We start from the raw sequence: 21,093 nt of genomic DNA, 5'->3' as shown, positions 1-21,093 counted from the left end.
ACAGTATATAAAAAGAAACAAACAAAATTGAAACCCTCTGATAAGTACCATTTACCATTAGTGATGGTATTGAAGGACAGTTTAGATGATGACACAGTGGAAATCCCTGAAGTTCTTTCAGATGATGATTAAGGGTGCCTTATCTTTTTTAGTGAAAACTGATTGGATGATATTTCTGTTGACTTGTCTAAGAGAACTGTCACTGCCACCAGAGAATGAAGAGTGACAGCAGTGATCCAAACAAACAGTGGTCTGGAGACAACCATAGCATGAGTGTGTTAAAGGTGTTTTGCATACACAGTGGACCAGCTTGCTGGGACTAATAGAAATGAAAGAGATTGATGCAAAACTGTTTTGTGGGAGAACTAAGCGCATGGAAGCAGAGGAGGAGACAGGAATGTGGTGATGAAATACATAGGCTGGTAAGACAGAAAAAGAAAGGGATTTCTGAGTAAAAGCAAGGTACCTGATTTTTTTAAAGAAGCACTGTAACAACTTTTGGAATACATTTAGCATTTCAGGAATAACGTCTAGTCAAAAAGTGTGGAAGATCTGAGCACAAAGTAGCAAGAAGAAGTTAGTCGAATAGATGCATGTTATTGGCAAACTGACTGTCTCAAATAGTTCGTGTCACAGGTACTGTGTCATTTTATGGTATGCTTCTTTAAGCCCCATTGGACCAATTTCTTTCTCAGAGAGAGAAAAAAAAAAGAGAGAGAGAGAAAGAAATTAAAAAAAAAAAAAAAAAAAAAAGAAACAAAGAAAAATGAGCATGATTAGCTCTCAGCCTTAGAAGTGCAGATGAAATGGAGGGCAGCCAAGAAAAAAGTGTTCAGTGCATGTGGAAGTAGTGTCAAATAACCGGTAAAAAGGACCATCAGAGCAGAAAGACAATTAGAGCAGAAATAGTAATACACAGAAATAGAAATGTATATTAGCATTTGTCTTGAGACTAATATTCTGTCCGTGATATGAAGGGTACCTATAATATGAATGTTCCAGAGTGAGAAAATAGGAAAGTACTTCAAAAGACTTTTGGCAGGGGTACTCAAAATCGTTTTAATGGCATACATGAAATAGCCACAAACATACCCAAGCTATGATGCATAAATATCTAGGGAAGGTGTGGTCATCTTTCACTGCATAAGAAGTATCCACAATACCATAACGGAATTGTGTCCTTCGTATTGGACTTGATGATCCTTAAGGGTCCCTTCCTACTCAGGATATTCTATGATTCTATGATTCTATGATTCTATTCTTCCACCAAAGTGGATTCTATTCTTCCAAAGTGTTTGCTTTTTGGATAGCTATATATAAATGTTTAATGAAATCAGTAAGTCTATAGTTAATGGATTTTTTTAATTTATTTTTTTAAACCTGGCATACAGAATCATGGACAGAAGGGCTTGATACAGTCCAGTGTTCAGAGCAGTTCCATGGCTGTTATAAATTTCTTATAAAAATATTACTAAAGCAGTGCAGGACAGTAGGAGCTTAAATTATGAAACATTGAACCTAGATGAGTAAGCTCCAGTGTAAAAGTAACTCGTTAGTGTTTTTGTTGTTATTGTTGTTGTTGTTTTGTTGTTATTTTGTTGTTATTTTTGTTGGTTTATTTGTTTGTTTTTCACAGCAAAGGTAGATTGCTTTTTTTCATTTTGCTTTCTAACAATGCCCCAGATTCAATGGGAAGAGAGCAGGCATGCTGTGTTTGAAAAGCTTGCGAATTAAAGAAAATAGATTTGAAAAGCCTATGCATTAAAGAAAATGGATTTCATGCTTTTAGATTCTACTCTCCCATATTTGTTTTGAAGTCTGTGTGTTTTTTCTCTGCTGGTGGACTTGTCAAGGAGCATTTCTTGTCAATTAGTAGCATCTCCTGCCATGCAAGAAACTGGACTGAGGGAATATTTGCAAATAATAGACAGTGGCACATACACGCAATCACTAATACTTGCCATTCTTACACTCTTTTGTTTTAAGCAAAATCCTCACTGAAACTAACCCAAAGCATTTCTTTCTCTAGTACAGTGTAAGCAGTTTCACACAGGACTCATAGCAGATATTCAACTAAGAGTAATTGATTGCTATTAATCAGGGTCAGGAATAAGCATTTATCAAAACTTCAGAAAATGGATAGCCATTCCATCCAGCAAAGTTTTAGAAATATGATACTTCTTGGAAAATATGTGGTGAGCCAGTCGTTAGAATATCAGAATATTAGAATATTAGGCATATGAAATTATAAATGGCAACTAATAAATTGTAGTTATTTTTCATCCTTTTATATGCTTTTCCTCTCCTTTTTCTGCATCATTTTGGTCCATGCTTCCTTGTGCTGATTTTCTTTTGCAGGCCACCTGCCACTCGTTTTTTAATCTCTTTGGTTTTTTTTAATCCTTTTGTGTGAAGTAAATACTAGTACCTTTTCCTACACGCTTACTCCTGTAGTTGAAAAGACTGTCTACTTTTACATAACAAAATTTTACAGAAATGTTTTGAGGGTTCTCAAGTTCTTATCAAGTTGCTACTTCTCTGAACATTTCAACAATCAGGCTAAAGAGAAATTCTTGCTGAGATTTTTCCCCCTGCTGGAAGCACCAACAGAAAGATATATACACAGTCAAAGTTGGAATCAGAGATGCCAGGCAAATGCAGTGTGATTTGTTTGATCCATAATAGAATTGCTGTTGTTATCAATTGAGAGAAGAACAGAAAAAATGTCTGTTTCAATTCTGCTCGGCTTAGGTAAAAGAGGAAAAGGTAAAGAAAGTGGGAGGAAAGTCATGTTTCTTCTCTACATACCACAAGTAAAAAAATGGTGGAAGTTCAATTAATGTTTTATGTTTGTGGTGGGGGCCATGCCTTTCATGTAATTATTTTTCTATATAATGTTATTATTGCACATACAGTTTACCACCAAAGGACTTACTTGACTGCTTGTATCTGTATGCACTAGGGATGTGGTCTTCTGTTCTTACTGTAAGCTCCTGAGAAATCCAGCTTTTTTTTTTTTTTTTTTTTTTTTTTTTTAGCAAATCCCCATCCTGTCTTGCCCCCAGTGTTTTTAGTTTTGTGATTAGTGTTGGTGAGTCCTTGGATATTATTAGCATATGTTAATTACTGATTAGTGTATGTACATAGCATGGTGAGTGTCTCTGGACAACCCTGTGTGCCCATAATATTTGCATATGACTTTCTGAAAATTCCTCTTTCATCAAAGTAGTCAAAGCAGTAGCTCTCATATTATGCAGACAGAGAGTGACATTGAAAGAAAACAACAGTGGTTATAACCCCATCACAATAAAAACAAAGTGTACGGAAAGTTTCAGAGTGGCTGACCACAAATGCTTTAAAGTGGCCAAACCCATTAATGATGCTGCACTTAAAAGAGGGAAGAAAAGAAAAGAAAAGAAAAGAAAAAAAAAAAAAAAAAAAAAAAACTTGGAATGTCTTACTTTTGTAGTAGTGAAAACTCACAAAGCAAACAGCATAGACTGCTGTGTTCTCCCTTCATTACTCCTTTGCACTTTGTGTGTCCCACTTTTGATATGGGAGAATTCAGCTTTATTTTCCATAACCTGGAAAAGATGATGTTTTGAATATATATCATAATTAACTATAATTTGCTTTTCTTCACATGTTCTATAGTACTGAACCTGGCTTTATATTAGCTCATTAATATTTTTTACCTCTAGTGTCTTAATATTTACTCAACCACTAAAAATGTTAACTTTATTAGTTCATTACCATTCAACCCTCCAGAATTTTTCCCTGGCCTCCTTAAGGGAACATATTCTTATACTTTTATTGAACTTCAGGAAATGCCTGTGTCCTCTGCTTCTGTCAACATAAAAAGTAGAGTAACAACACAAATGCAATATCTGACTGCATCATATTAGGTACAAAGTGTTTCCAGTAGCATTTAATATGTAGAGGCATTATAGGATAAAATATCTTACAGATCGTTTTGAACGTGGTCCTACATTTAATATTTAATATCATATTATTGGTAAGTGCAGGTACAAAGTGTTTTTTTATTACTTCTTTTTGGTTGAACTTTTAGGTTGACCATGATCAATTACTCCAAATATTGTTGGCATATGTGCAATAGTGTCCAGTATCATAGCTTTGGAGCACCCCCAGTTCCTCAAAAATGAAATAAACAATTTTATCTACTAACACTAGTTCCTCGGCTACTACTTTGCTAACATTGGCAGATGCCTCCTTTACAAAACTCTGTTTCCAGAGAGATGATTGAATAAGTTCAGAGTTGTGCCTCATTTCATCAAGAAACAACTTGGACACTAGCAAGTCTAAGCTAAGAGGATTTCCACCCTCACTGGGAGTAGTCCCAAACATAATGGTGCCTTTAGGGCTCTGAAAGGGAAAAAGAAGAAAATGAAGATCCTAAGCTGCTAAGTTTTGTTGCCTCTGTTGTAGCAAGTAGTGATGCACTGCCAGAGGCCAGAGGGTCCCTGTATGCTTTCATTTACTTTAAACAGTAGTGATCTTATTTGAGTTTTCTCACTAACATTTATGTATTTGGCAAAATCAGTGTTATTGCTGTAGATTAATGCTGCTTCACCTGTTTTTCTACTTAAGACAGTGAGAGGAATTGAGTAATATTGTTATGAGATGTGCTTGCCTTCACTAGAGAATAATAGGGTGGCAAACATCCTGTAGCAAATAACTGTATTTGAATATGATCCCATGTTCCAGAACTTGGAGACTATATCCCTTTCATTCAAAAGTGACATGAAAAATAATAGCTGAACCATGCTGAGTGAAATAGCTTAATCAAAAACATTTAGCTGTTTGTCATCTTCATAACATCTTTATTTTTTTCAGACCACTGTTTTCAGTTGTGTCTTTGCAGTATAGCCAACTGTAACTGCCACTTCTGCACTAAAATTATAATAGTGATATAAGAGTTCTTGGTTTATCTTTCTCAGAGCTGCTAAGGACATATAATCTTCCAAGACACTGTTCAATATTATTTCATCATTATCAACAAGAACTGAGCTTTACAAACCCAGATAATTAATTTTTCAGGAACATTTTCTTGTTCGTTCTGTTAAACTGTAAAAAAAATGCAAATGTCTTGTGTATTTAAGAATATGTCAACAATTGTTTTTATTATCCTTCCTTTGTTTTTTATCAATTTCCTTTTTGCATGATATATATAAGATCTAAAAAGGGAAGGGAAGGGAAGGGAAGGGAAGGGAAGGGAAGGGAAGGGAAGGGAAGGGAAGGGAAGGGAAGGGAAGGGAAGGGAAGGGAAGGGAAGGGAAGGGAAGGGAAGGGAAGGGAAGGGAAGGGAAGGGAAGGGAAGGGAAGGGAAGGGAAGGGAAGGGAAGGGAAGGGAAGGGAAGGGAAGGGAAGGGAAGGGAAGGGAAGGGAAGGGAAGGGAAGGGAAGGGTGCAGTCAAAAATCTCCACAGAGTGGGTTGTTCTGCATATACATATTTATTAATTGCCTACACTGATTAAACAGTGCAAAGTGAATTGAATACTGACACAAGATAGCAATTTGCATGCTCAAGCTAGTATACTTTTACTTAGAGGTGCTAAAGCATAAACAGCACCATTCAATCTTCCCCATCAAATTGTTGATGTTTTATGAAACTAATATTTACACAGGAAGGAATAAAGTTCATATATATAGTCATATTAAAGTATTTGGGATTTGGCTTATTAGACCAGGAAATCTCCTCTAAGAGAGGAGAAACTAACTGTAGTTTCTACCGTTGAAGAAATAGAAAATGTAGCCTCTGTATGGTATGTTTACCATTAAGTACGGATATATTTCATAATTTTATGTCAATCTCAACATTCTGCTTCTTATGCACAACTCCAATGAAATCTGCTTCTCTGCTTCTTGTACTTTAACTAGCATTGGAAATGAGTTACTATATTTAACTCTTCAGCATTATTTCACATTTATTCTGATACACAATGGTAACTAAAATAAATAAAGTATTTTAATGGAAATACACAAGGAAGTTTGTTAGTTACCTAAATAAAAATGGTCTGAAAAAAAGTCCAAAACAGAGTCCTGCTTATTATCAAAACCAAGCCTTGGGGAAGGAAAATAATAATAATAATAATAACAAGAAGAAGAAGAAGAAGAAGAAGAAGAAGAAGAAGAAGAAGAAGAAGAAGAAGAAGAAGAAATATTAATATTATTATTGCCACTGTCTCTTAACTATGTCTTATGATGGACAAGAAAATATTGCTGGAAACGAATTAGAGAGTTACAATGGTGGTGGATAATCACTCAGTCATTGGTATAGTCCAGAGAAAGGCATAGCTTTCTTTTTGTGCTTCTGTTAAGCAAAAAGTGGACAGCATATGACATGCAGGAATGCAGGAATGGGATAGTGTCCCTGAAGCTTTAACAATGAGATATATGCCCCACTAGTCTAAATGGGCTAAAACAGAGACACAGCAAAGACACAGCAATTGTAGAAGCAGCCCAAGCAATGAGAAGAAAAATTTCCCAGGAGGCATAATTACCTCAAATACTGTACAGAAATCTCTCCCATCTGACAAAACAAAGAAAAACATGTTTTCATGATTGAAAAAAAAAAAAATGTATTATGTTATTCCCCTAAAATCATCACTTGGTTTAGGCAGAAAAAGAAATAATCTCATCATACTTTTTTTGTTGTTGTTGTTTTGTTTTAACCATGACTACATATAATATCTTAAAAAGCTATGTAACTATCATTTGGAAAGTATCACAGTCCTCTAGGAAATAATGGAGAAGGACTGCTTTCCTCTGAGTAACTGAATGTCAGCTATCTTGGAGAATATCATCACTCCTTTCCATCCTTATGTTCTCAGAATTGCAGAATGATGCCATAAAAGGACTTATTAGGAAATCTGTGCCTTTAGTTCTTTTAGTTGAAAACACTGAAGATGACTCAAGAAATACAAGATCTGACCTTGAACAAATCTAAGCTGCATGATCAAGTTACTGAGCTTCATCATGTGGTAATACTCCATGCATTAACTTATGCCAAATTCAAGAAGATTCCACATGAAAGAGAGACAATTTAAGATTAAACACTGTGCTACTTCATAACCTATGTGCAGGAACAGTGAAAAGTTACCCATCTCAGCTGAAGTGCAACAATATTACAATAAATTTTATAAAGGAATGTCTATCTAAGCAATTAGTAGATATCTTACATAATTAATTTTTCTTGTTGTATATACTTGTCAGTAAATAACTATAGTCTAGGGGGACAGCCAGATGCCTCATATATCAGATAATTTTCACTATTATTTATCTCAGATCATAAAATTGTCAGGATATCCCTGTTTGACACTCCAATGAAACTCTGAAATGATGACAGCAAAGCAAGGCAATCTAACTCATTAGTCACATAGGATGTGAGCAACAGACAAGGCTCAGCAGATTTTGAGATTCTGTGTCTGCTTGTTCTGTGTTTTGCCCTTTATATTGCTGCTGTGCTTTGTGTTGGTGATTTCCATTTCCCTTTTGTGGATATTTCACAGGACATTTCCCTACTTTCACTGACCTTGTCCCACATATAGGGCTTTCTATCCACGTCTATATCTGAATTAATTACACTTTCTGCACATTTCTCTCATTAATTGCCTTCTCTCTGCTTCACTCATAGACCCTTCCTGGATCCCATACATATCCTATTTTTGTAGTTATCTTTTTTTCCTACTGATTCACCCACAAAATGTATCAGTTTTTGATTGCTTTATTCTAAGTCAGATTCTTAGCAACATTTTCTTGCTTCTTCCTGGTTTTCTATCCTTTCAACACAGAAGTTCACCTTACAGCTTTATAAAAATCTACATTGTTTGTTTTAGAATTCGTGATAACTATTCCAAGGTATAAATTGAGTTGTTATTTGTTTGTTTGTTTTGTTTGTTTGTTTATCTCAATATGCTCCCATCAGAAGGAGTTTATTTGTTTTTCTTGCTATTATTATTATTATCTCAGGAAATAGCAACTTTGGGAGGAAGCAAGTTAGCGTGTATTGAAAGTTGGAGAGAGCAAAGCTTTTGGATCCTCAGGGGAGCTTTGTATTCATTTCTCTGTGAGCTCTACTGGTTAGCAAGTCTGTGTTTCGTGTGCGCTGTGTGTAACGTCCTTGCACACAAAGAACAAACAGGATTTCTGTCAAAATGGCTTAGTCCAAGTTGAGATAACAACAAACATGGAAAGAACAAAAGTGAGACATGCACAAGGGGATGTGCATCTCCTCTGATAATCAAATTAAACTGAAGGCAAAATTGCTACTTTCGACCACTTTTTAGAAAATCAAAGCAGTAGTAGTAACACAAGAAATAAGTACCTTGGTTCAAAGTTAAATATTTTATATCATATGGCTCTTTCCCAACCGACATCCATATCTTCGAGGCTTTAAAGAAAGGCCATTTATTATTTACTGCTCCTCTTGTGACAGAGAAGGTTTGCTTCCCTATATCAAATCTGACCACATTCTTTGCATACAGGAAATAAGCACTAGCTAACTTTTTTACTGCACCTTGAAGTATCTGAGTGAACAGCTTTGCTCTTTAAAGGAAATCATCTTGCACACATTGAGTGTGGACTACACTACAGTAATTGCATTCATTTTGGTACTGCTGACTGCTGACTTTTAGCACTTAGATTTCTGGACAATACTTAATCATGATCTAGTCTCATTCAAAAATTAAATTTTATTTTTATTTAAAGAACTAGAAATGCCAAAAAAGGGTACTAATTTATTATGCATTAGTTATTAAGAGCTATTAAGAGTTATTGATAGTAAGTAGTTGTTAATTCTAAAGGTTATTTGTTTGGTGCCTATTTGAGGATATTTACCTTTTTAAAGTTATTTTTCTGTAGTTCTATATGTTGCTGAGTAATGAACTTACAAATCACCCATTTCTTTAATGCTAAACTGTATATGGGTATAAAGAAATCACTCAAAACCATTAAAAAATAGATATATGAAGAACTAAACTCTTTCTGGTTACAATTGTCTTTGTTTCTTTTGTTTTAAAGCAAAGACTTATAGCAAATAATGTTCCTAGGCATCTCATATTTCAGACAACCTTCATTATTGTGAAAATACATTTTATATTTTACTGAAATAGTGAAATGAAACTGTCAGGCATGAGAGTATGAACCTCTGTTTGGGAAAAAGTACCATTTGAATATGGTGGTCAAGTCAACAAAGTTTCCTTTTTGGGGGGAATTCTGTGAGGTTACTATATGGTACTGATTTTGCTCTAATAGACAAACTTCTGTAGTGAGCAGAGGCAGTGGGAAACCATTATGTGGATTTGGGAAATGTTGAGAACATCTGGCAAGAGTGGTGGGAAAATCTCTTTTGGCTGAACATAAATCTTACCTTGAGTACAACCAGGAACTTTCATTGTGGATCTCTGAGTCCACAATGAATCCACAAAGTTCTTATTTTAAGAACTAAAAATTTTATGATGATTTTCAGACCTTGTGCATCTACTTGTTTCATTATCTGCCCATTATAATTCTTTAACAATAGAGGAAAAAAATACACTTTTCTATTTCAGTCAAAGCACTTCATACATTTTAATGCATTGAATCCTTAAATATCCTAAAGCATAGGTTAATCACATCCCTGTTTTAAAGTTGGAAAACACAGAAATAGAGAAGCTAACATCGGCAGTTTTCAAGCATTCACAGACTGTTAAGTCTCTCATAAAAAATTAAAGTATACAAAACCAGTGAATTTTTTTGACAGTGAAGGTCATATCAAGTTGGAAAAGCTGCAGTGCAAACCTGTGGCAGTACCAGGAAAAGAACAGTTCCACACCTTCATTCTGTCTTTTCTCTAATGTGACTTTAGGAAATATAAAATTTATACGTTACTACTTGGATATAAAATATTTTTTGTTTATTAAGAAAAAAATGGACATAAAACTATTTTGGAGAAAAAAAAAAAGAAGTATGATGAAAATTTTTGGTTTATGCTCTGGGGAAGGTCATTTTTCATTTCAAAAGATTCTAGAAAAAAGAGTTTAAAAGTTTTTGAGGACAGCTCTCAAGCAACAATAATTTGATTGAATTTTAAATATAATTCACTGTAACAAAAAAAAAATGCATTAAGTACAACCACATGTGGTGTGTATTTTGAACTAAGAGTCTTTAATTTACTCAGTTACTTCACATTCAGTCAAGCAACGTGTTAACAAAGCTAAAGCTGAAACTGTAGTTTGAAATGGACAGTTATCTGGCACCTAAAAGAGACTGCAGAATAAAATAAAATAAAATAAAATAAAACAAAATAAAATAAAATAAAATATATATATAGTATCTTTGCTCTGCTGACTGTTTTGACTGTAAATAGGACATGCCCAAAAGTATGTTTTAGCATATCTGTTTGTCCATTTTCTTTGGCCGGATATGTAAAACTTCCCTTGTCCTTTCTGGAAAACTCATAGAGTACACTTACCCCTCTCCCTGTCCCCATCATGCTTCTTCTAGTTCCATAAATTCTTCTAATTCAGGAGTTTTTCTAATTCAGTCTGTTTCAACCTTCCCTTGAAAGACTGTAACTAAACCTGAAACATGCCTCTCCTCTCAGTGACCTAACTAAGGTCTAATCACTTTTCATCTCAATGAAACAATAAAATATTGAGGAGATGAACAGAAATACTTCACTATAGCAAAGAAAATCACCTTTTTGGAAGGCTGCTTGCAAAAAACAAGTTTAGATGGCAGGAAGGGAGTTTCATTCAAAGTTTTTGCTTTTATAGAGCTCAGGCTTGCTGTTGGCTTCATTCCTGGTGCCTTTAAGTCATGTTTAACATAAAAGGGCTATTTGACACTCGAACAAATGAGGCCCATAATTCTCCTCCACATCTAATTTTGAGCCTCTGCATGTATATCATACACTGTTAGCTAGGGAAACCCATAATCCTGGGAGGCTGCCATCAACAGTTTTCCAACGTTGGCATGACATGTCAACTGTGGTCACCCGCTCCAACTGGAAAGCTGGTCCCCGCTGTGCCATCCTGGGTGGTGGAAGCAGTGCCGCAGGGGTGCAGCAGTCTGCATGCCTGCCTCCAACTTGGTGGCACACAGATGATACAGGATGTGATCAAATCAGCAGTGGGGCTGATTAGGTTTTGCTCCATCAAAATAAGCAGCTTAACTCCTGAATCTTAATCACGTTCCATTGCCTGCTTCCTTGTTTTTATCCCTGTAGGATTTTTCATCTTCTGAAACCAACAAAGAGATCATATTTTGCTTCAGTTTCTGAAACCTCATCTTTTTTTTTTTTTTTTTTTTTTTTTTTAAGACATTCCATTCCATGCTGTTTGAATTTTATTAAGATCTCTTTACACAAAAGCAGAGTACCAGCTATATGATGCCCTGAGGGATCTCAAAGACTGTTGCTATAATGTCTCAAAACTCTTGAGACATTTTATTTCTACCATAAGCTCCCTGGAGGATTGTGGCTAAGAATATAAAGTATCTTAAATGTTTATAGCAGGGATCTTGATCTCCACTGGAATTCAATGTGAAAGTTTGGGGATTTTTTCCCATTTGTCTATTAACTGGCACATCTCATTATTACGGATCAAATAATACCTGTCTGCAAAATGGCTTATATTTTTCTTACATCTTGGGATGAGTGGAGACTTTTTGTTTCAAAAGTATGGATGTTTGTAACATTGTGAATCATCTATTCCTAAAACTATGACTTTCTCTTCAACATCTCAAATGGTCATTACTAAGTATGTTCACCAGGCATTTTGCAGAAGCAGCTCTATTTTATGTTTCTGCTTCCAATACTTTCTATTCTCTTATGCACAGCCATGCATAAGTTCGTTACAGGAGACCCAAAAAAGCATGCCTCCTCCAGTGTACAAGCAAAGATTTAGTAGGTGTTAATAAGGTTTTATTTTAAGTGGTCAGTCCTGAAATCAAAAGGAAATGCTGGATTCTCAATAATTTTTTATAAAACACAATAGCCATGTAAAGAAATAATGTTACGAATTAGAGAGACAGGTTTTAAAATAAAATTTCAGAATAAGAATTATTTAGAATTCAGAAGATGTATTTATAAGAAGATAACTCATGAAAAGAAATGATTCAGTTTTCAAAAAGCTGTTTTGTAATTGTGTGTGTGCACATAAAATAGCAGGAGACATATTTAATGACTAAATAAAATAATATAGATCTATATGTTAGTTTGATTGGACAATATTTTGTACAATTTAATTTCTGAATAATCATTCAGATCCTGGATTCAAACTTTAAATATATTGATATTTAAAACTTTTTTGAATGTTCAACCAGGACACATTTTTCTAAAATGCTTAGTAACAGTAATTCTGTATGCCTTGGACATCCTGGGACCATACTGAAGGTGTTGGGATATTCAAAACATCACATGTCCTATAACATAATAAATAAACCAAAAAGAAATTAAAGAACCCTGGTATTTTAGGGAAATTTAAGTCTTTCTGTTGTCGAAGGATGTTATGCATCAGTGACTCAAGTCAACAATTTTCTGTCAAAGATAACTCTGAAAATCTTTACAGGCAGTATCAGACCAAATCAAAAGGATTTTTATTGTTCAGTTTCTAAAATTTCAAAAAGAAATATATAAAAATACAGAGATGAGACATAGATAATCTCATCATGGAACTACTAATATAAATATGTCAGATTCTACTGCTGTTTAGCACGGTATATATCCTTGAAGTAACCGTCACTCAATAGTCTACCACGTGTGGTCTACTAATTTTTTCTGTTTCTCAGCCCTCTTTGTCCGTGCATTTACTATATACCACTTTTTTTCCTCTGAATAATGCCATAAGGCTATCACAGTAAGGGTGATAGAAGTTGCTCTTTCAAAAGAAGAAGGTTAATTTATGGATTTTTTTATTTATTTAATCTTCTTAGGCAATAGAATTACTGTTTCTATTGTCAAATAGACTGGATGTCTCTTGTAATTATAAAGAGATTTAGATATTGCCTCACATAAATGTACTGAGGCAGACGTATTTTAACTCTTGTAATGCTGCCTTTCCATACAGCTTCTCTGTAGTGATCAACCCAAAGAATATTTTTAATTGGCCAGTGTTATGTTAAAATGTCAGCTATTCAAAGTCATGCTATACTATGTACTTCTGTTATCAATTGGTTAAGATAATTAAATTTAGCTCCTACATAGCCATGCAGACATTTGAAATAATGCTATATACAAGTGACTTCATTACTTCAAGTTTTATTCTGTGATAAAACTTATTTTTGACTGTTCAGAGAATGATTTAAACTGAATTTATAGGTTGTGTTCATGAAGTTCTGCACTTTTCTTGCAATATGTCTCTCTTTAATGGAAAAAATAACTGCAGATAGTCAGAATCCAAAAGATTAACTATAAAAGTTGGCATTTTCTACTGCAAGGTGTGCACTTTTTATAATAGATAAAAATTACACTACTCTTTTTTTTTTCCTTCTGTTCTGCTTACTGCAGGATGTGTGACACAGGAGAAGGGCTGTTCACCTTTCAGACACGAGAAGGAGAAATGATATATCAGAAAGTCCATTCTGCAACACTGGCAATAGCAGAACAACATGAAAGATTAATGATGGAGATGGAGCAGAAGGCACGGGTAAGGTCCCATCACTTATATATTTGAACTTATAAGGATTGGCAATGAACAGAAGTCTGTACTAATGTCAGTCTATGGATTCGGACATAATAACAGTATTAGCTGCATGACTAAGACAAAACAATCTTTAGCTTTTATGTATTTTCATGGTCATGGATTTTCAGCATTTGCTATACAGTGATCTATTGTTGCTGTCTTTTTGGAAGAGTAGATACCACTAAGCGCTAGATCCATGGTTATCTTCTTGAAAACTGTGGTTCTCTTACTCTGAGATGAGACTATTTGTCAGCTGATAGTCAGCTGACAGCTGACAGCTGACTATCAATGACTAAGTGTTAATTGGTCCTCATGGCCTCACATGTGGAAAAAGACCAATGTAAACAATCCAAGGTGACAGCAGGCATGTACTGTTTTACTTAACACAGGAAAGAAATTAGTTCCCCTTACAGTGAAGTGAACTCATAAAGAGCTATTTTTTTAATTTCAAGGTCAGAATTCCTAGTTTTCACAAGTTATCTTTAAGCACTCATAGAAGCTACTAAAAAGTTTAGAATATTTAAGACTAATAATAATAATAATATAATAATAATAATAAAGACTACCTTTGTATGCTTAGGAGTAGAGATGATCTTAAGTGATCATTCTAGAAAGCTAACTTTGAAGTGTGGTTTGAAGCTACCTTTATATTCACTGAAGAGGGAAGATATGGGAAGGCCAGGAAACATTTTCTGCATGGTTTTCATAGAATCATAGAATGATTTGAATTGGAAGAGACCTTAAAGATGTTCTAGTTCCAACACTCCTGTGATGGGCAGGGATATCATCCACCTTTCCTCTCAGATGACCACAGTTCTCCACACATCTTTCTCCCTAGAAAGAGATTTCAGGGTAATTGCACCCTTTCCACTGACATTCTCTTCATTCTTTCCTTTGCCCACCATGCAAATGTCCACAGTCACACAAACATGACTGCATGATCCTCTTCCCACATACTCCATCGCTGTCAAAATATCTCACACTCCTGAGAGAAAAGCTCTTTCAAAGCTCTTTCTTGTCTCTAAGAAAAAGCTGAGATGGGAAGCCATAAAAACTGAACAAAGTAGTACCGTGTTCAAAAAAACTTGAGATACATAAACTTTGGACAGAAAAAATAGGAAAAGGAATATTTACAATCAAGATATAAGGTTAGGGACACAAAAACAATTGCTAGAAAGTCCAAGCCAAGATAGATGGCAGAGTAAATGTATCTCAAGCACTTGGGGGGGTGCGGGGGGGAACTGCATTCTGCTGGGCTGGAAATGATTTAATAATAGTCCAAAACCAGGAAAAAGCATCATTATAAATGTTATGTTTTTAAAATGTCTACACCCGTAAGAGAAATTACAGCATTTTCAAGCTGCCCTAATAAGCACTCTAGACCTGAATCCATATTCCTTTCATGGAATCACCAATTTCAGATTTTCCACCAGTGCTTCTGATTAGCAACTTCACTGCCTAGCAAAGCTGATCCCATTCTGCCATCATATGACTTCCCTAAAACCTCATTTGTGATGACTGTGGCCATATGGTATCAAACTCTAAGAGCAGACTGAGAAGTAGAAATGACTCAACATCCATGCAGCATATAATATACCTGGTTTCTAGATAAAGCTGTTCTGTCATCAGCATGGGGAGATGGGTAGAGGCTTATGGCCTATTGTAGGCTATGTAGAAGCTGTAGGCTATGCAAAAGAGGCTCAAAAACTAGTTGATTTTTAAACTCCAACTAGTAAGGTAATGTTTTGGTTTTGGAAGCTCTGCTGCTCTTGACTGATGGGGTGCTGAACTTTTAACACATTTTCTGGATTAACTGCAGCATCTGAGTTGTATTCATATTAGGAATAAAATATGAAGATACTAAATAGATTAAATGTATTATTTTCCTTTTAGCAAGCATAACTTCTCTCTAATATCTAAACCCTACAGTTTAACCAAATAACTATCTATATTATTTTTTCCCTTAATTTCTGAAATCAAAGTACAAGCAAGAGATCTCTTAAATCTGGGATCTAGGGGCTACAGTTGTCTTTAAGCCTTCCTAAAGCTTGACCTTTGTTCCTTTGTTTTTACAGCCCTAGAGTTGATTTGTATTGTTTTGTTTTACTTTTTCTTGACCCTTTCTGTAATATACAGCTTACATATAATATCATATAATTAAATATATATATACTTTTTGTGAAGGTGAAAATGAAAGAAATTTAAGTAAAGGAAATAGTATAATAGTATATCCATTATTATACAGATCAGAAAAAGGGAAGAAATCTAATGACATTACTTCTTCCTTACAATCTTCAGAAGCTATATATTAGGAAGGACTCTTAAATATGTGTTCTCTCCTAAATGTTAACACATTTTAAGTAACTAATACTTCAGTTTAGTTTATTTTTTCCAGATTATGTTACAATCCAATATTGTAAAAAGTGAAAGCAGAAATCAAAATGCATTCTTTACTAGAACAACCTTGATGAAATGTGTAGGTAATGATTAGTTCTCATAATGAATATATAAAGTGAATATAGAATATAAGACAATACAAACCTTACTGATTAAAAAACAAACAAACAAAAAAGACATGAAGCATACACACACACACACGTTTAAAAAAAAAAAAAAAAGCTGAATTAGGTAGTCAGGTGCACACTTTTGTTTTCTACCACAACTCTTCCAAAGTATAACTCTGGAAGAAGGATCTGAAACATGAGATCAATTGTCACTGACATAGATGTGTTTCCAGGTTGGTTATTGGCTTTACTGTGATCAAAACAGACTGGATTTTATTCAAAAACTAAATCAAAACTTAGTGAAGAATGACCTAATTTAGCTCAGGTGCTCTTCTTGATTGAGTTTGAAATGTTAAATTGACAGTATGATAATGTTTTATGCTCACTTTGTTTTGGGCAATAGAAAATTTGGGCTAATGCTACTACTTAAACTGAAACTATTTGCAGGGAAAGTGTTATCTGTATATGAACTTTTTTCAGACTTCCATTTGTTAATTGCTGAGTGTAATAGAGATGACAATTTGGGCTTAGAGTGGTGTGTGTTTAGGGGGGAGGGACTGATATTGGAGTGTTTTGTTAGTGTTTTTTTCAGTATCAACATGAAAGTGTAATTAAAAATAATTCTTGTATGCTTATTTTTTTCGTTGTGCTATTTTCTGTTGTGCAACATTATAGTTGATAGTCTCTTAAAGATATGTTGTTAACCTATCTATGATAACATATTCTTATCATCAGAATAGTCTGTATTCTTGCATATCTCTTCTCTCTCACACACACACACCCTTCTTTTTTAATGTAAGATTTATAAATCCAGTTGGATTGGTAGTCCAGGAATTAAAAACAAAAAGATGATATCCTCAGGAATAGCAAGTATCCTCACCAGTATTGTGATGTTCAGCATGGAAGATATACATTCCTTCCCTGTCCCCAGGCTGGGCTGCAAAGTCCTTCCACTTTGCTTCTATAAGCTCAGGTTCTTATCTGACACAGTGACAGAGTGAGTTAATTCAGTTTGCTAATATGGCAAAAAAAAAAAAAAAAAAAAAAAAAAAGGAAGAGGGTTCTGTTGGGTTACTGGGCTGAACTGGTTTGCACTAAACCATGAGATCTTCTCCATTGTGTCTTCACAAGGAGAGGAGGAAAATCAACTATTAACTCTGTAAATGCTGAGCATCATCCTTTCTGCAGCTAGTAAATGAGGTTGATTTTGGTGATCTTTTTAAAGAATCTCAGTTAAAGTAAATCTCATGCATCAGCATACAAACACTGCTGTTCTTAGCTTCATTTGTCTAACCTCTACAGCATGATGACAACATGCATACAAACAGCATTGTGACTTACGGCATGATTTTTCTCCCCAATGTCAGCTTTATTCTGCCACTCAGCCTTCACTGAAAACACTTCTGATAGAACTACTTCACCTATTACTGTCTGAGTGTCTAAAATGTGAGGTTAAGAACTGTAGATTTCTCATATTATGACTCATATGAGGGAAGCACACTGAGGTAATAGTGTTATTCCTTTGTAACCTTATAATTACTTTTTTCAAGCTGCCAATAGAAACCTATTATGTAATCTCAAAATAAAAATAATACAATATGTAAAACAATAATTCTAAAAGAGATAAAGTTGATACCGACCTTCTGATGTTAATGAAACATCAGTAAGACTGAAGGAAAATTTCATTAAAAATGAGTGGTTGGAGTTTCCATAATTTATTATCATAGGAAACTTTCTATGACACTTGTTTTTCTTAACAGAGCAAAGCTGCAAAATTAATGTAGTTTTAGATTGTGATACTTTTAACATTTACCAGAAGATAAACACATTCATAAAACACATCTGTATACTTTTCTTCCATTCTCATTATTTACAAGCCTTGTATCTAATATTCAACTTAATAAAAGTGAATGAGTCATCATGATAGGTTTCTGTCATTTAAATAAAATAATATCAGTGAGTTTGTATTAAAAACAAATAAATAAATCAAACCTCAGTAGTAGGGGAATAACAAATTTACCAGAGAAGACAAATATCAGGGAATTTAACTGGACTTTAAAAGATGCTGGAGAGGAAGGTGGTTAAGAAACAAGCCTGTAAGTAACTTAATTTTTCTATTCCTTATCTGAAACACGGTGAGGACAGTATTTCATTAAAACTGGTCTGAGGATAAACATAAATTACAGGGTTGTCAGGCATGGTATGAATGAGAATGTAAATAGAATTAAGAATATCACTGTAAATTGTCATAGAATCAGGAAAAAATAACTGAAGCAGGAGAAAATAATATCATTAATTTCATAGTAAGCTTTTAATTTAGCTTTGCTCTTTAAACAATTCTTTATTATGTATTTCTTTACTTATTTTAAGCTGATCATAGCCTAAACACGTATTTATCAAAACATTACAGAATCAAGCATTGTCAATGAACACACCTACAGATTCTAAATTTTTTCACTTTCAAAAGGTGGTTTCCATTTGAAGTATCCTACCTTTGCCAATGCATCTTCGAGGCCTTACTTGGGATTTGGTTGTCATTTATGTCTGTGTAATGTTACACCTTATTATTTTCCAACTGTGAAAGATAGGAAATGCAGGAACACACTAGTGGATACTGCAGGCACAATGATTATATGAAATATTTACTTAAAATATATGTCTTTTGGGCTCCACTTCAACATTGTAGTTTACTTAATATGATAAAAATCTTTCATGTTGTTATTCTGCCTAAGTGCATTTGGCATTTACCTGAAGTCAGCAAGTACCTGGAGGAGAAAATGGAGGAGAAAATTCCAGAGTTCACCCATACATGGTTCCATGTCATGACACACTGTTTAGGATGTTTCCTTCTGCTTCCATATGATGTATGAGCTCATATCTTGAGCTTCTTAATACGTATGATCATTCATGAACTCATGCATTTTATGGTAATTGAGGTATAGTCTCAGGCTCCTTATTCCTGTAAATACGTAATTCAATTCTGTTCTGTATTTCCCACCTGAAACTACTGTATAGTATTGCTGTAGAATATTTATTTAGAAAATTGATAACTCTATAAAAAGATGTGTGCTTTATTATGATGTATAGTTGTTGCATTGTTTACTTGGTTCACACAGGTATTATGAAGCTTCAATTACTCATTCTAGAGGTCTTTGAAAATTACAGGTTAAAGCTGAAATAGCCTTTCAGCGTGTTTGGCAGAAATGACTTCCAGAGAAGTAGAGCTCACCCTTCTTTGCAGTAGAAAACAATAATAGAAAAATGGGAGTCTTCTACTGCAGGACCTGTCTATCCACTGGTAAACTGTGGTCATCTGTAGTGGGTTTACATGGCAAGGTTTTGGTAGCAGGGGGCCATGGGGGTAGCTTCTGCGAGAAGAATCCAGAAGTTACCCTACGTTAGATAAGGGTCCCACCACTAGCCAGAGCTGAGCCAATAACTGATGTTGTTTGTGCCTCTGTAAGAGCAGAATTAAGAAAGGGGGAGGGGGGAGGGGGGGAGTAATGCTGCTCAACAGCAGCTGGGAGAGAAAGGAGTGAGAACCAGCAGCTCCCAAGGTCAGTGCAGAAGGAGGGCATGGGATGCTCCAGGTACGCAGCAGCAGTTCCCCTGTGGCCTGTGGAGAGGCCCCTGTTGGAGCAGGCTGTCCCCCTGCAGCCCATGGGTCCCACATGGAGTAGATCTCCACACTGCAGCCCTTGGAGGAGCCCCTGGTGGAGCAGGTGGATGTGGCCTGGAGGAGGCTGTGGTCCATGGAGAGCCCCCACAGGAGCAGGTCCCGGGCCGGAGCTGCAGCCCGTGGAGAGGAGCCCACACAGGAGCAGGGCGTCTGGAGGGAGCTGCCACCTGTGGGGGACCTGTGCTGGAGCGCTTGTCTCCTGACAGATGGACCCTGTGGTATGGAGCCATGTGGGAGCAGTTCTTGAAGAGGTCGTGGGAAGCCCACACAGGATCAGTTTGGGAAGGACAGCATCCTGTGGGAGGGACCCCATGCTGGAGTAGGGGCAGAGAGTGACCATGAAGGAGCAGCGGAGACAAAGCGTTAGGGACTGACCACAGTCCCCATGCTCCCATTCCACTGCACCACTTGGGAGAAGATGTAGAAGAGCATGGATGGGGAAAAGGTGTTTTTGGTATCTTTCCTGAGTCTGATACTTTTTTGTTGTTGTTGTTTTTTTACTCTGAGTCTGTTTTGCCTGTCACTATAATTGTTGAGCAATCTCCCCATCCTAATCTCAGCCTTTGAGCCCTTTGCATTATATTTTCTCCCCCTTTCACTTTGAGGAGGGGAAGTGAAAGAGCAGCTCTGGTGGAGCTTGGCTGCCCACCCAAGTAAAAATACCACACCATCAGGAAATATTGCTAAGATGAAAAACAAAACCAAGAATGATGCCTTCCCCCCCCCCCCCCCCCCCAAGTCAGAATCTGTGTACTTTTTGGTTTGAGTTTTGTAACCTTAGTTCCCATAAATAATAAAAGATAAAAATTAATATTATAGGAAAAAAAAAAAAAAAAGAAAAGAAAAAAAAGATTCTTACTTCATTAAACACATAATGATATTTTTCCTGATTTATATTTTTCTGTGAAAATGTGTTAAGAATTCTGCCAGGCTCCTTGTTAGTACTAGGACTCAGAAAATTATGTGTACTTGGATGAAGTAAATCCTAGAGCAGTGAAGCAGGTCAATTCTGGACATTCACCACTTCAGAATAAAGTAATGGATTTGTGAATATACAGACTGGATGTGTTTTATTTTTTAATTGTATTTCAAATAAAATATTTTCTTGAAAGTACATATATTTCATTAGCATTTTTTTCAGGGACTATTACTCATATCCAATAATAAACATACAAATACTGCAGGAACATTCAAGAACTATGCAGTAGATGCCATGCAATTCCTAAAA

At 35.4% G+C, this 21,093-nt stretch overlaps 1 protein-coding gene across 2 annotated transcripts in view; it reads left to right on the top strand.

The window, feature by feature from the left end:
* Positions 1-21,093, top strand: part of DOK6 (docking protein 6) — a 245,595-nt gene that overhangs the window by 161,803 nt on the left and 62,699 nt on the right. For both annotated transcript variants that reach the window (XM_032182086.1, XM_032182085.1), the window contains exon 6: positions 13,508-13,646. In XM_032182086.1, the coding sequence (XP_032037977.1) occupies positions 13,508-13,646 (139 nt within the window). The remainder of the gene's footprint in view (positions 1-13,507; positions 13,647-21,093) is intronic.

This window comes from Aythya fuligula, chromosome 2 (genome assembly GCF_009819795.1).
Source record: "Aythya fuligula isolate bAytFul2 chromosome 2, bAytFul2.pri, whole genome shotgun sequence".
Lineage (NCBI taxonomy): Eukaryota > Metazoa > Chordata > Aves > Anseriformes > Anatidae > Aythya > Aythya fuligula.
Note: the sequence above shows the minus strand (reverse complement) of the source record. Positions and strands in the feature narration are given on the sequence as shown.